The 15,916-nt window shown below is 45.8% G+C and overlaps 2 protein-coding genes across 4 annotated transcripts in view; one reads left to right on the top strand and one right to left on the bottom strand.

Annotated features, from left to right (window-relative positions):
* The window catches only part of pabpn1l (PABPN1 like, cytoplasmic), a 299,018-nt gene that overhangs the window by 274,862 nt on the left and 8,240 nt on the right, over positions 1–15,916 (bottom strand). The gene's annotated exons all lie outside the window — the stretch shown is intronic.
* The window catches only part of ankrd11 (ankyrin repeat domain 11), a 102,655-nt gene that overhangs the window by 82,479 nt on the left and 4,260 nt on the right, over positions 1–15,916 (top strand). For 2 of the 3 annotated variants that reach the window (XM_033986460.2, XM_055231447.1), the window contains exons 3-10: positions 2,376–2,521; positions 4,238–4,370; positions 7,270–7,440; positions 8,050–8,250; positions 8,322–8,464; positions 8,540–8,687; positions 8,966–13,277; positions 13,352–15,875. In XM_033986460.2, coding sequence (XP_033842351.1) covers positions 2,435–2,521; positions 4,238–4,370; positions 7,270–7,440; positions 8,050–8,250; positions 8,322–8,464; positions 8,540–8,687; positions 8,966–13,277; positions 13,352–15,875 — 7,719 coding nt within the window. In that variant the 5' untranslated portion in view covers positions 2,376–2,434. The remainder of the gene's footprint in view (positions 1–2,375; positions 2,522–4,237; positions 4,371–7,269; positions 7,441–8,049; positions 8,251–8,321; positions 8,465–8,539; positions 8,688–8,965; positions 13,278–13,351; positions 15,876–15,916) is intronic. The other variant, XM_033986468.2, reaches the window with a different exon arrangement.

Below are 15,916 nucleotides of genomic sequence, written 5' to 3'. Positions count from 1 at the left end.
TGCTTTGAATGAACTGTGATCTAGAAAAAGTTTGAGGTCACTTCTCACTTGCTGTTGTGACGTTTCCTAAGTTTCACCTTTTCCTGAGCACTTTTACTGAAGCCTTTCAACGTTTGATAATGTCTGCTCAGCGCTACACATAGAAAATCTGCCTTTTGCCGCTTTAAAAACTGGATTAAGGTCTTTGAATCTTGTAAAAACCTTTCCGTGATGGAGTCAGTGTTTTGGTGCTGTGCTCTGTGTGGCTCTAGGACAGACATGGGCAAACTACGGCTCAGGGGCCACACACGGCCCTTTGAGCTTATTAATCCGGCCCACCGAACGTGACTAAATTATACTAAAATAAGTGGAAACCTTGTTAAAAGTTTTTCTGCTGTATTTATCTAACACCCAAAAAACAAAAGCCCAAAATCACAACAGCAGTCGCCTCTTAGGGCTGAACATGAGAATTAATTTAACCAACAAAAAGCTAGAAAATCAACAGTGAAAGAGAAACAAACAAGCAAATTAATCAACAGAAAACAAGCAAATGGAGAAGTGTCCCAGAACATCCTCTGTCTTTAGACCCTCCTTCTCGGCAAGGAAAAACAAAAAAGAAAATATATGAATGCATTTGGAAAACAATTTGTATAATAAGTCTTGCGTTTTCATGGTTTGCTACATGTTACAGGCCCAATTTCTACTGTAATATATACAAATTTTAGATCCCGCTGTGGCCCGTGAGTCGAAAAGTTTGCCCACCCCTGCTCTAGGACGTCTAATGTTGTTGTGGTGATGATGATGATGATGGGAATGAGGCCTTGTATTTAAGCCGAGGTGAGGTATCTGATCGCGGAGATGTCATTACAAAGGAAACGCGCCCTGGTTAGGTGCGGGCTTCCTCCCGTTTAGCATCATTTCCCAGTACTTCTCATGTCAGTGAATGTTTTGTTGCCATTACGCCTGTCGTAGTAGTCCTGAAATAGCTGGGGTTATTGTTCTGAACGCCTAGCTTGACCTACTTCGAGTCGTTGGTGAATCCCACTGTAACAATTGTTTATTTCTGCGAGTGGTCGACCTTCCTGCCTTTTCGTTTGGCGTGGAGAGAGGCGGGAGGTTAGCCGCTTTTAAAATACGTAGCAAACGGGGTAGCAGTGGAGCTGGGGGTGAAGAAATGATCGCATGTCGTCTTTTGCTTCGCTCTGATTGGCTGCCCGGGCCGTCTTGACATGACTGACTTGACTGGAGGATATAAATAGCGCCGTTTGAATAGGATAACTGCAGAAGGCAAAGGGGGTGTAGGGAGAGGGAAGTGGCGCCAGAGAAGATCGCGGTATCGCTGTCGAGAAGAAGGAAAAATAAAAATAAGTGTTGTAGCCATAGACGCATCTGTTCAGTCAGTCTCAAAATGACGCTACACTCTGAGAGCAAAGTAGATTATGGAAGAACTGGAGAAGCACAGTATGATTTATTCATGGCTCGCTGATGCAGAAGGCCTCACTTCATGATGGAGTGTTGTATACAAAGGACAAAGCAAAAACACTGGAGCTAGTAAAGCGTAGCAGGTCTATACATAAGAGATCACCGGGTAGCAACAGTTAGCATCATCGCGCAAACATGCAATGGGTTGTGGGAGTAGCAAATCCTATCAGAGTCAGCATGTTTGTTTTTAGCTTCCAGCCGAGTAAAGTGGTGCCTCGTGAATTTATGAAACGCATTGAAGTCTTACATACATCCACAGAAATTGATTAAAACAATTGTATCCACGCCCGCAGTATTAGCCGTTAATCTTTCTAAAGCTACGTCTCTGTGTTGTCTTCTGCCCGGGACGTGTAGGACTATGAGAAATTGAAATTGTGTCCGCACATACCAGATTGTTTATAGAAATGCTGAGCTCTCATGTGGGACCTGTATTATCAGTTTGATAAGCCCCACTATTAAAGGCGCAGAGAGCATGTGTTGTCGAGGCGTGCCAGTCACATTCCTGCAGACATTCTTCAGCTGCCCGCTCGCTCTCACGCTCCACAACACTCAAATATTGCGCAATATTCAGCATGGTGTATCCTGTCATCAGCCTACGGAGCTGCGCACTACCTCTGTAAATGATAGCATAGTTGATTCCAAACATATGGCCTGCTGCTTTGTCACTGAAAGATTAACAAGCACTATTAAGTGTTTGGCCAGACTGTACAAGCTGGGGTCTGTGCGATAGCTTTAGCCAGCTCCCCTCACTGCTGTACTGCTGCTGTCTGTACCAGTGTGTAATGATACAGAATAGGGAGCTTGATGTAGCGCTAATGGCCTCATTGTCTGGCTCAGTGTAATGTGTTTTCAAAGAAACACTGTGGCCAGGTGCTGACCTCCATCTCATCCTTCTTTCTCTTTTGTCTTTGCAGACGGTTGATGATGATGCAATGGCAGCGTGAATGAAGCTTGGCGTGGGGAGAGCTGAACGATGCCCAAAGGTGGGGGTTCTAAAACCCCACAACTGGACCACTTCCCACTCGGCACCGACATGGTGGAGAAGCAGTGTGGGAAGAAGGTAAGACCAACTCTGACGTAGCCCCTGAACACGCTCATGAATAAATACAAACTAGAGTGGGTCTCTTTTCATGTCTGAGCCCTCCGTTACTAAAAGAAAATGTCATGGTTCTTCTTGCAATACAATATAGTTACCCATGATCCTTTGTAGATTAAATTAAGTACCACGGAAATCCTCCAAACTCTTGTCCTGTTCAATTGTTACTAAAAGAATCACAAATATCCACTAAAAACCTCTATATTGTTATTTTTTTTGAATGGCGACGCTTTGTAGGGAGCAGATTTTTAGCATGAATCAAATTATTGGGATAAACAACACAAGTATTTACATTATAAATCCTCACGTTCATGAAATACATCGTGCACGGTCATGAATCTTAAGACACCTCTGTAATCTTTAGGCTAAATGAAAGGCCATCAGTTTGCAGCTCGTATAGGCAGTGCCCTTTAAATCTCCACAGGTACAGCCTTGTAGATTACAGTAGAGCGTGGAGTCGGCGCAGCTTGATGATGTCACGTGTTTGCTAACCGTGCTGGCGGCTTCACCATGAGGCACAGGGAGCAGAGGTAGGCTTTACACAGGCCCGGATTTACAGCACTCTGCACAGGATTGCATCAGACGCAGAGGGCGGGAGGGAATGGAGCTCGGGAGTGGGTGGAAAACGGAGGGAGCTGAAAAAGAGAAGGCATTGCTAGGAGACCACCGGACTGACGGCTTTACGCAGGGAGAGGGATATTGCTTTCTATCATTTCTATCATTCATCTGTTTTCAAGCCCGAATACCTTTACTACGGTTTTGTCTGGCTTACACGTTTATTTGTGCCGCGTGCCTTTTCAGTGACCGGTGCATTTCTGTGAGGCTAAGCCGGGTTTTACAAACAGGAAGAGAGAAGTGTAGTTGGCAGTGTGGCAGTGTACTGTAGGATGACATCATGGTCTTATGACTGGGGCAGGGCAGGGGGAGGAGTTCACCGAGTCCACACACATAATAGAAAAGCAGCTACCCCGTGGCAGGATGCAGATGAGAAGAAGAAGAGGTCACAAGACACACACGCAGCCGTAGAAGTGATGTTATGAGCTACCTGGGCTTAGACGACAGAACACGCTGTTAACGTTAAACCCATTTCCTTCATTTCTTTGCAGCGTTGCGTCTAATTACAGTGTTAAAGCTGCAGATTATTGCATATCGTCTTCGCCATAAACAAAAGCCATTTCTGTCGTCAAGGTTTAAGCTCAAACTAAACTAAAGCTTTATTTGTGAATCTAATTGTATCGTAAGGACAGTGAAGTCACAAAGCAAATCCAATCCAGAGATCTCATGTACTTTTATTTACTCCCTCCCTACCATATTATTAGGACAAGTTACATAATATCTGTCGAGTAAGGCCTTCTAGCAGTTACCCTGAACAGAGGGATCCCAAACGCTAAAGTATTCACATCTGTTGTTTCGCCGATGGACTGGTGATTGTTTCCAGCAGCTGTAGACCACAGAGTCAAACCGGCGTCAGGAATCCAGGAGGAACTGTGTGGAAAAGTTTCCTCCGCAAAGCCCATAATAACAAAAGCACTTTTAAAATCGCAGCCCCAAGCGCAGGAGGTGGTCACATGATAATGAGCTAATCATTTCTGGCTCTGGTTACGTTTCACCAAAGAGTTCTTTATTAATTACACAGTTTAAGGATTCCATTTAAAGTACGGCATTTGTCTCTTTTTGCAGGATAAAGTGTTGTCAAACAAGACTCCCAAATTGGATCGCAGCGATGTGGTCAAAGAGATGAAAGAAAAAGCCCCTAAAAGGAAGTTACCCTTCACAACAGGAGCAAATGGAGACCAGAAAGATTCAGATTCAGGTAAGACAATATATCAGCCCTGCTTTTGTATGTGTGGGAATTGTTACCCTGCACCCTCTCAGCCTAACAGGAAGTAGCTGATGTATTGTTCCTAAAAAGGGGCGGAGCTCTGTGAAGCTAACTGGCTTTAGCTTGACTTCAGGCTGACTGTTTGTTTGGGGATTTGGTGCCCCAAAGAAAGACCCAAAGAAAGACCCAAAGACGAGGTCTGTATTTGCAGACTCACTATAATGGATTGTGTCTAGGAAATGGGGCTGACTGCCCCTGGATTTGGTAAGAACATGTTTTTTATCGCTTAAAAGTCTTGTGTTTACATCGCTGAACTAAGAATAGTTTTCAGCATCAACAACATGGCTATTCTATATTGATTTTTGTTAAATAACATTATTGTGAAAGGCCAAGGCCAAGTGCCTGAAGTGAAGCACAGTCTGTCCAGCCAAGGGTCCTGTGTTTCAGATTAGTTCAGTCTGAATTTATTTGGAGATACACAAGGTTGTAATAAGAAAGAAATATATCACAGGAGCACAACTTCTTCCATCCTTTTCTCCAGTAAGACTTTGGTTTTGTGTGTTGTTTTTGTTTTGCCTTGCACTGCTGCTGTGACAGTAGTTTTAGCACAGTACATTTAATGGTATTCTTTTATCTGGATACAGTATGTTTACGGCTGCATGATACTCAACCATGTGGTCAGCCCCATCCCCCTCGCTCCAGTGGAGATGTGAACTTTCTTGTCAGCAACAATGGGAAGACGGTCATTAGTATGCTAATAACCCAGACAGCTATTTGCTGTGGCCCAGGCTCCTCTTGTGCTCACTCCTCACTGTATTTGCCAGAATCGTAGTTTAAATGGAAACACAATACTACAGTACTAACCAAACTAACAGTTTGCATTCAGAGAGTCCGACAGATGAACTACAAACAGTATTTGTAACAGTAACTGCAGTATTTTTGTATTTTTGCATACTCTACTGTAAGCTGTTTGTTTTAGCTGCAGTAAATAATGTTCTGATTGCTCAATAGACCGATCTCTGGCAAGTCAAGTAACAAACAAATATTTACTACTACTGTTTACTTTATGTGAAAAGGCCTGACCTTTGACCTGTGCATAATAATTTCTAAATGTAAATAATCTGAAGTAAAACCCATTCATGACGTCTTCCACTGACCTGCTTTTAAACTGTTTGTCCTGGCCCAACCTTTTAAAAAGTTTTCCACAGAAGCCAGCAGCCAGTACTCGTCGGCCCTGTTCATCTCGTTCATGTCTTTGCGAGCCTCGACAGGGCATCCTGTTAGCCACTTCCTGTGTCTTCTGCCTCAGCTTCCTGTTTATGCACTTTTATGAAACACAATATTGTTGAGTGTGATCTGCCAGGGCCACCTCTATCACCTGGACGGGCTGGTTTGGGTGGTTCTACGTGTCGGGCTTTTAGCAGCTGAACTGGACTCTTTGTGTAGCAGGTGGCTAACGCTGGAGTATTGTCTGTGCCATTTTAAACGGTAGTTGTATTGTATGTTGACATTGATGTTTGATGTGGTCCACTCCCATGACAGTCTTTTCATAAAGGGTCTATTCCTGGCTAGCTCAATTTTCTTTATTATTTCATCTTTGTTTGTCGTGGTTCAAGCATTAAGGCGAGTAAGGTTTCAGCCCTGTCTGTAAGCTAAGCAATATCATTTTACTGAGACACAAAGGCGCTAGCTGCCTGGCTAAAATAGACTGCCTTCAAAAAGATGAAAAAGCAAACTGACATTTGCTAGTTCTCTACAAATGAATCATATATATATTGTTTTTATTTAAAACAATTGTGTGGTTTAGCATAATGTTGATGTTTTGTTTTTGTTTGGACATTAACCTCACAGTTAAATATTTGTGTAGCACACATTTTATTTTCCTCAGCTATTCTAAAAATCCCTTATATCCTTTTAATTTGCCTTAAGATGGCTGTGACTTCTCGAGTGTCAGAGCTCCACAGTCTTTTGGCCGTTGCTCAGTCTGCATCTTTGTGGTCTTTGCCTTGTGTGCGAGTCACGGCCCTCCTCTTAGTGCAGTGATTAGAGAAATAATAGTATTTGGGTTGTTATATTGTAAACACACCAGAGGAGCTGGCCTAGCACTTTCTCAGTTAAGGGGCTCAAAAACATGTTTGGACTCTTTCTGTGGTTCCTGCTGTTAAGGTTTTAGCAGCAGGAATGTGTCTAAATGGCAAATGCAGCGGAGAACGTGAGAAGTATCAAAAGAGGGGTGGGGGTACATTAGCTGTAAGTGCTCACAGATGTTACTCAAAGTTCATCAGTTCTACTTGGGGCTGGAAAAATCTTTTCCTGGAAAATTTTTACCCACCGGAAGCTCCATCCGCCATCTTTCTGTCTCACTGTATTTACTGTGTCTCTGGCCTTGAGCGCCGGGTCTGTCTCTGGCCTCTCGGTGCGTCCTGTGCCTCTGTTCCTCTGAGCTCTGCTGCAGTCTTGCTCTGCTGGTATTGCACACTCGTGGAGCTCTACCCTCTGAGGGTCATCAGATGGTATTTTGCCACTGAAAATAATTGCTGGGTGTGTCCTTGTGGAGCAGCTGCTTTTGTCCAGTAGCCCCATGTCTCCACGCAGCCTGCCAGTCAGGCATGTGGTGACCTTGGTGAGGCCATGTTGAAATGAAATGTACACCGACTGTTTCGCAATAACTGCTGCCCTGCCAAGACACACCTTCTTCCCCTTGAACTGCTCCGACTGGCCCTAATGAAGACATTGCTCCTCCTTTAGTGTTCTATGTGATACATATTACTAAATATTGCTGGAATAGCAGAGAAATAATCTAATTAAACATTTAAACATACAGAAAACCATGTGCCATTGAAAGAAGAAATTGTTGAATCTCATCTGAGTGCATCTCGTGTCTTTACAGAGAAACCAGGTCCCGAGCGGAAGCGCATTAAAAAGGAGCCCAGCACCCGGAAGGCGGGTCTGCCGTTTGGAATGGGGATGCCAGGGATCCGGAGCGGGTGCCCCCTCTCTGAGCGGCAGCAGGTGGCCCTGCTCATGCAAATGACAGCGGAGGAGTCCGTCAACAGCCCAGGTGCGTGCTTATCAAACCGGCCACGTCTTCAGAGGACGGGGCCATGAGAGAGAGCAGTTGTGTTAAAACGCACCATTCAAAACCAATAGAATCCTTAAATTAACCAATTATCATTTAATTATTATGTTGTTAATAAAATGAAAAGTCTTACATTTGAAAATACACACAATTTAACCCCATAATCATCAAACACATCATTTAGAAATGTTCTGTTAGTCAACAAATGCAGCTGTATTGCAACAAGGTACTTTTTAAATTGTGTTGTTGATCATGTTTGTTTACTTTGTTTATGTGAATATCAAGCTCTTTATCTATGTGTGTTTGTTCAGAAACTCCACTGTAACAAGTGCAGAATTTTTCAAATGTTATTTTGAACAATAACTCTCAAACTCAATCATGAAGATGTGATTAGTGCTTGGAGTTAATCTTATAAATTGGATCAGGTGAACTCAAGTGTGAGGCCTGATGCTAATTAATAGTGTTATACTGCCCCCATGTGGCCGAGTCCCATTGTTGCTGTTAGTTTGAAGATAAAAACATGAAGCCTAATACCAGATCTAACAGGATCTGATGTGGCTGTGTTTTTGTTTATTTGTATTTTGTATTTAGACACAACACCAAAGCACCAGTCACAGTCCAGTCTGGGTCAAAAGGGAACGCCAAACTCTGCTTCTAAAACCAAAGACAAAGTAAATAAACGAAATGAGAGAGGAGAGACGAGGTTGCACCGAGCGGCGATACGAGGAGAGGCTCGGCGGATCAAGGAGCTCATCAGTGAAGGAGCTGATGTGAATGTAAAAGACTTTGCAGGTGAGACGCTGCTCCCATATCAATGTGATAAATAACACTGTAGCACAATAACTCTAACTCTTTCTGCTCAGGCTGGACTGCATTGCATGAGGCGTGTAACAGGGGCTACTATGATGTGGCCAAGCAGCTGCTGGCAGCCGGGGCAGAGGTCAACACCAAGGGACTGGACGACGACACGCCTCTGCATGATGCCTCCAACAATGGACATTTCAAGGTGCGTTATTTATACTGTACTTTGAGTAAAGACACTTGTCAGTCCACTAATATAAGCTACTGTTCTTATATCAAGGTGGTGAAGCTACTTTTACGGTATGGGGCGGACCCACGTCAGAGCAACACGAAAGGGGAAACCCCGCTCACGGTTGCAAACTCTCCGACCATGTTGAACCTGTTGCTGGGCAAAGGCACTTACACGTCGAGTGAAGAGAGTTCATCGGGTACGTAAACTATAAAAAGATGCTGTTCTATTCTGTCACTATTTTTAAACCAATTAATTAGTTGCCTCGTTATCACTGGAGTTTTGCGTACCTTTTTGGGCGTAGCTCCGTGGTTATTCACTGAGCCCAGTTTTATGCACACAGGAACATCGATTAGTAGCATAAAAAAATGACACAGCTTTGTAGTATTACATTTGTAGAATTATTAGGTCCTCTATAGATAAAAAGGTAACATTTAAGCATTGTATTTAATCATTTTCTTTGTTTTTTGTTTGCAGAATCTTCCGAGGAAGAGGAAGACGCCCCCTCGTTCGCCCCCTCCAGCTCTGTGGACGGCAACAACACAGACTCTGAGTTTGAGAAAGGCCTGAAGTTAAAGGGCAAAAACGCAGACCCTCCTAAATCTGCCGTCACACCCGTCAAAGACGAATACGAATTTGACGAGGACGATGAGGAGGAACGAGTCCCGCCTGTTGACGACAAACATTTGTTAAAAAAGGACTTCCGTAAGGACACTGTCGCCAAGGCCAACAGCTTCATTTCCATACCTAAAATGGAGGTCAAAACTTATTCCAAAAGCAACTCGCTTACACCAAAGAAACCTGTCAGGCGGATCATCTCTGACAGTAACAGTTCGGACGAGGACGACAGAACGTTGTGTTTCACGTCAACGCCAGCGCCGCGGCAGCAGGCCCAGCAAACAAATACAAAGACCAGAGACTCTAGTAGTTTGAGCTCAAAACAACAAAAAGACAAGAGCAAAGTCAAAAAGAAGCGAAAGAAGGAGAGCAAAAATAATGTCAGTAAAGAAGTTAGATTTGGCAAAGTTAATGACAAATTCTGCACTTCGGATTCAGATTGTGAGGACATAGAGAGCGAGGACGACAAGGGCTCAAACAGTATTAAAGACTCTTCTACGACAAAAGACTCCTCATCGCATGTAAACTCTCAAAAACAAACACAGTCGTTAGCAGAACAGCACCCCAAGCAGTGGCGGACAGACGGCTGGAAAACCGTGTCGTCTCCAACGTGGTCAGACGTTAGTTCTCTCTCAGATTCAGTCAGAACCAGATTATCCAGTGAATCGGACTACTCCTCTGCAGACTCCAGTGTAGAGTCAATAAAACACCCCAAAAGGAAAGCGCAAGAAAACAAAAAGAAAAACAACTCGCACAGCAACGCAGTAGATAAGAAAAATTCAGACCTCTTCAAAAATGCAGACAGCACGGCTTCCAAAATGGACGGAGACGGAAAAATCGTAAAAAAGCATAAAGTTAAGCACAAACACAAAGCCAAGGAGAAAGAGAAATCTCAGAGTGTAGTGCTTAATCAAGACATGAATGAAAAATTTGTAAAAAGCTACTCTTTTGATTTTGAAGATTCGAGAAAAAATTCAGTCGGAGATTCTGAATCTGCGACCGAGGGCAAAATCAAGTTAAAACATGAAAAAGACCATTCGAAAAAGGAAGACAGATTATCAAAAAGTAAATCTGATGATAAAGACTGGACGACAAGTAAAGATCTCCACAGGACGTTAAAGGAGGACAAAAACAAGAAAGCGAAGGACTCTGCCAAGGACAAGACAATTAAAGAGGAGAAAACGATTAAATCTGAAAAAGAGAGAAACGTCAAGGAGAAGGAGAAACCAAAGGAGGACAAACAAAAGGCTCACAAAGAAGACAAGAAGAAAAAGTCAAAGGAGAAATCTTCTTCCAAAGCAGAAAGGAAGAGTGAGCAGAAAGAGGAAAAACATCTCAAAGTGGACAAGGAGAAAACCGGCAAGGAAGACAAATTTAAAAAGGACAAAACTACAAAAGAAGAGCCCGATTATGAGAGCTACGACGTCAACAACCGCTTCCTCAACATGGATGACTCAAAACTCAGCGCCTCCGACGACCACCACGACCGATGGGGGTCCGAAATGTCCTCCGACTCCTCCCTCTACGACGATAGCTGGGACACCCCTGTGAAAGAGTACAAGGAGTATAAGGCCAACAACTCCGTCAAACTAATAGTAGAGACGGTGAAAGAGGAGACGAGGAGGAAGGACAGTAAAGTTAAGGATAAAAAGTCTGACCACAATGAAAAGAGGGTGGAGGACAAAGCGACGTCTAAAAAGAAAGACAAAGACTCAGAAAAGACCAATGAGAAGAAAAAGGATTTCACCGAGAAACAAAAGCTGAACTCGAGCCACTCTGAAAAGGAGAAAAAGAGAAAGGAGTCAACAGATATTGTCAAAAAGGAGTCGTTGGATAATAGCAGAGAACGCAAAGATTCATACGAGTTCACAAAGGAGCGAAAAGATGTCAAAATTAAACAGGAGAGCCACGATTACAGCAATGACGCTTTCTTTAAGGACCTGGACGCTGTCAGTAAATCCTGCGACGTCAGGGAACGAAATCACTCTGGGAAAGAGAAAGACAAGAAGGGTGATATCGCAGAGAAGCGGGAAAAGAAAGCTGACAAGCACAAAACAAAAGATCTGGAAAAGGACAAATCAGAAAAAAGTATCATAGATAAAACGGTGAAGGAAAAGGAAGGAGAGCGGGTGACCAAGGAGAAGAAGGAGGCTGTCAAAGATAAACATAAAGAGTCGCACGGCAAAGATCGCAAAATGTCATCGGAGCAGGTCAAGAAAGAAAAGGGCTCCCAGGAAAAACACACGGAGAGAGAGAAGGATTTCCAAGAGGTCAAAAAGGAGGAGCGCAAACAAGAGAAAAGCAAAACGTGGTATAAAATCGCAGACATTTTTACAGATGAGAGTGACGATGACGAGGACAGTTACAACGGAGGAGGAGCTCTGGACAGGAAAGACTCGACGCCCGATCACGATGAGATGGATCACTTCACCTCGGACAAAATCAGAAAATCTACAGACATCAAACATAATACAGAAAAAGCAAAGGATCACAAGGATAAAAAGAAGGAGAAAAGTACCTTTGACACCGGTAAAGAAAGAAAAGGCTCATTGGAGAAACATAATAAAGACAAAAAGGATACTGTTGACGTTAAACACAAAGACAGGAAAGATCGTATGTCAGTCGACTCCAACCAGGACAAGAAAAACAAGCAGAAATTATTGGACAAAAGGGACACGAGTGAAGAGAAGACAAAAAGTAAATATAAGGACAAGCTCGATCATTTAAAGGAGAGGAAAGCTTCAAAAGGCAGCGGCGAAAATGAAAAGTCCTTATTAGAAAAACTAGAGGAGGAAGCTATGAATGACTACAAGGATGACTCCAATGATAAAAACAGTGAGATTTCCTCTGATAGTTTTACAGACCGCGGTCACGAGCCGATCCTGACGAGCTATTACGACTCTCTAGGCCTGAACGATGTTTCCGACGAGCGCAGAGATTCCCTGTCCATAACCACGCCGCAGGACAAATTTAGGGAAAAGGAGAGACACAGACACTCTTCGTCTTCCTCCTCTAAGAAAAGCCACGACAAGGACAAAGAAAAGGTGAAAAAGGACAAAGGAGACAAGCGGGATAAAACCGAGGAGATCAGAGAGTCGTACAGCCGCAGAGAGAGTTTGCCTTTTGAGAAGGAGCCGATGCCGCTCGAGGCTGATCCGTATACGTTTCCGTACGGAGGGAAAGGAGACGGGGAGGATGATTTCGATAAAACGCTCGAGTTTGAAAAAGAGATGTCCAAAAAAGATAAAGAAAAATCTTCAGTCATCAACGACCGCATAAAAGACAAGAAGAAGAAAGAAAAGCACAAGGAGAAAATGAAGGAGGAGAAAAATAAATACATTGATGGGTTTGGGTCATTTAAACACTCCAAGGAGGACATCAAGGCAGGGTTAAAAGATAGTCCTCAACTGACAGTCCTGAAGGAGCGGTCAAAGGAGGATAGTCCCAAATATGACATGAAAAAGGACAGAAATAGAGAGAGCTTGGACAAAGACAATCGACTGGACCACAGTAAGTCCAAGTTTAAAGAGGAGAATGAAAAGCTGGCTCCCTCCAAAGACACAGCCGCACGTAAAGACAACAGGCCACGGGAAAAACTGCTGGTCGATGGCGATCTTCAAATGACGAGTTTTGGGCAAATGTTAAGTCTCAAAGATCAGGAGATCGAAGAGCGACACAAGAGGCATAAAGAGAGGATGAAGCAGATGGAGAGGCTCAGGCCCAAAACAGGAGACCCCAAACTCAAGGACAAAACAAAGTCCACAGAGGAGGTCAGGAAGAGCCGCACCGAGCTGGCCAAGAAGTCCAATAGCCTGGAGTCTGGCCTGAAGGAGAAGAAGCTGAAAGATGTCGGTGGTATCCCGGCTCAAATGATGTCCCCGGGCAGAAAGTTCCAGCCAGACACTCAGAATTCAAAAGACTGGCTCACGGGACATCAGATGAAAGAGAACCTCCCAGCCTCTCCCCGGCCCGACCAGAACCGTCCCACTGGGGTCCCGACTCCCACCTCTGTCATCTCCTGCCCCAGCTATGAGGAGGTCATGCAGACTCCTCGCACGCCCTCGTGTAGTGCAGAAGACTACCCTGACATCATGTTGGATGGGCTGGAATGCCACAGCTCATCGGCCATGACCATGTCTATGAACGCCTGCTCTCCAACCTTCTTCGAAAGGTAAGTCCCAAGTCTGTTACTTATACTTTGTGACATTTGAGGTTTGATTCATAAATGTTTTTTGTGTTTCCCAGCAGGTATTCAAACTCTCAGAGCTTCCCAGAAGGCACCTGTCCGACTCCTGCTAAGAACCTGCAGCTGCCCCTGGTGAGCCGCTCTCAGGCGTCTGACGTGCGGAGGCCTTTGGAGGATGAGTTCAAAGCTGAGGCAGACAAGCTCCGGCAGAGTGATGCAGGAGGAGACTATGACCCCACCTCTCAGTCTCTGGAGGACAAGACGGGCTCTCTGGATAGACTGGAGTGCGTGTCCCCTCCCTACTTCTCCCCCATGAGGCTGCTGTCGCCCCGCCGGGAGCCGGTCCACTCCATGTCTGATGTGGCGGCGCCTGGCCTGGCTGGAGCGGAGGGCCTCGACCATATGGCTGACAGTGTATTCAGCAGCTTTCTTCCCAAACCCTCGACCCCGGTGCACCGGCCGGACCCCCAGGAGCCCTGCTTTGACATCGCTGCCCCTCCCACTCCTGCCCCCGCCGCTTTGCCTCCTTTGGACATAGACGACATTTCTGAGCCGCACCACAGTGAGCCCAACATGGTGCTGTCAGACCTCCCACCTGCCACTGACCCCGTGCATGTGGAGGAGGAAGAGGAGGAGGAAGATGAACGAGCAGACCCGGACCACTGTGCCCTGGAGGAAGCCGAGCCGCCTGGAGATCCCTGCTCCTACTCTCCTCACATAGAGGACCCACTAAGGAAGGGCTGGTCCGCAGAGTCACCTATCCACCACGAGCCGGAGGTACAGCCCATCTCCCCCGCTCAGCCCACAGACGACCACGACGAGAACTGCTACGATCATAACATGGGCTGGAACCCCGACCTAAAATCTCCTCATATGAATTATGGAGAGATCGCAGCAGCAGTTTCTAAAATAACCAGCCCATACTCCCACTCTCATTCAGATAGTGAGATGCAGCACATACCTGGTCACCCTGCTGTTAGTTCTCCCTACGCATGGAACAGGTGGCATAAAGAAGACCAGGACTATGATGAGCAGAAGGAGGCTGTGGCGGAGATCCCATCACCAGAAAGACCCGACTCTGGGATGGACGATGAAGTTCACTATTTAAACACCTCGGCATCCTCAAATCGCCTGGAGTCCTTTTTCCAAGAATGCAAGTCGCATCAGATGGACACAGTAGAGCCAACGTGTGTGGAGCCTGAAAGCAGACAGCCCACTCACATTTACGCTGCTACAGAGGAGCACATGCACCCCGCTCCTGCCGTGGCCCCGGAGCCTGTCGTCCCGTGGGCCGACCCCTTCTCTGCTGATGCTGACGAACTTGACGACCTGGGACCCTTCTCTCTGCCAGTCCTCCCCCTCCCAGACAAAGCAGAGGAGGCTGAAGCTCGCGAGGCCGAACTGTCTGAACACAAGTCTGTTCCAGCTCAGATCAGACACATAGTTACAGACAGAGAGGGCCCAGATGTGATGGAGGTGGATCCCCTGGGCCTCTCTACTTCATGTCCGCCCGCGGAGCTCAGTTTACGGGAACCTACAGCACAGGACTTGGTTGTCCCATCACCACATGCCACTTTCCAGCCTGAGCTGGAGCCAGAGCCTCAGAGTGTACCGTACGGTCCTCCTGAGGACTCGGACACTAGCCTGTTGTACACCTCTGTAAAACCAGACTCTGTTCCACAACCTCATGTTCAGATCCACCCTCTGGACTCTCTGCACATGCCAGATTCACTTTCTGTTCTGAAGCCGGACACTCATGTGGAGGAGAAGCATGAGCCTGTAGTTGAACCACTCACTACCTGCACTCCTCTACCACCCCCTGTGCCAGTGACCCTCCCCAGCCCAGTGGACCTCCCTCTCACTCAGGACACCACACCTAAGCTGCCAGCTGTAAGTCTCACCCCACAGTCCACACCTGTAGATATCCCCAAAAAGGACGAAATCCCTCAGAGGATGACCCGCAACCGCGCCAAGAACAATCCCGCTGCTGTGGCCCCTCCTACCTCCAGCATACTGACCTCATCAGCCTCTCTCACCTCCATAACTCCCAATCCTGTCGTGAGCATCAACCACTTACCCACCAGGACCCCGACACCCACCTCAGCGTCTTCCTTCTCTCTAAAGAAAGACAAAGACTCAGTGCTTAGCATCGCCTCCACTGCTCCGACTCTAACGACCTCTCCGACCGTGGTGCTCAGTAAAACCACAAAAGGTCGCCCCATCCCAGTGGAGGATGACGACACTCAAACGCAGCACCCCCGAAAGAGGAAGTTTGCCAGAACAGCGACACAGCAGGTGCAAGTCCAACTTGTGAATACAGCCATGAAACAAACCAGGGAGATGATCCAGCAGACACTGGCTGTTGTGGTCAATGCCATTAAATTGGATGACATTGAGCCCTACCACAGTGACCGTTCCAATCCTTACTTTGAGTACCTCCAAATCAGGAAGAAGATTGAGGAAAAGAGGAAAATCCTGTGCTACATCACACCACAGGCTCCTCAGTGTTACGCTGAGTATGTGACCTACACTGGCTCTTACCTGCTGGACGGAAAGCCCCTCAGCAAGCTCCACATTCCTGTGGTAAGTGAATGTTTGTACATTCAAAGATTTTATTATAGATT

Source organism: Periophthalmus magnuspinnatus, chromosome 3, assembly GCF_009829125.3.
Source record: "Periophthalmus magnuspinnatus isolate fPerMag1 chromosome 3, fPerMag1.2.pri, whole genome shotgun sequence".
NCBI classification, from domain to species: domain Eukaryota; kingdom Metazoa; phylum Chordata; class Actinopteri; order Gobiiformes; family Gobiidae; genus Periophthalmus; species Periophthalmus magnuspinnatus.
The sequence above is the reverse complement of the archived record's forward strand: the minus strand, read 5'-3'. Positions and strand labels throughout refer to the sequence as shown.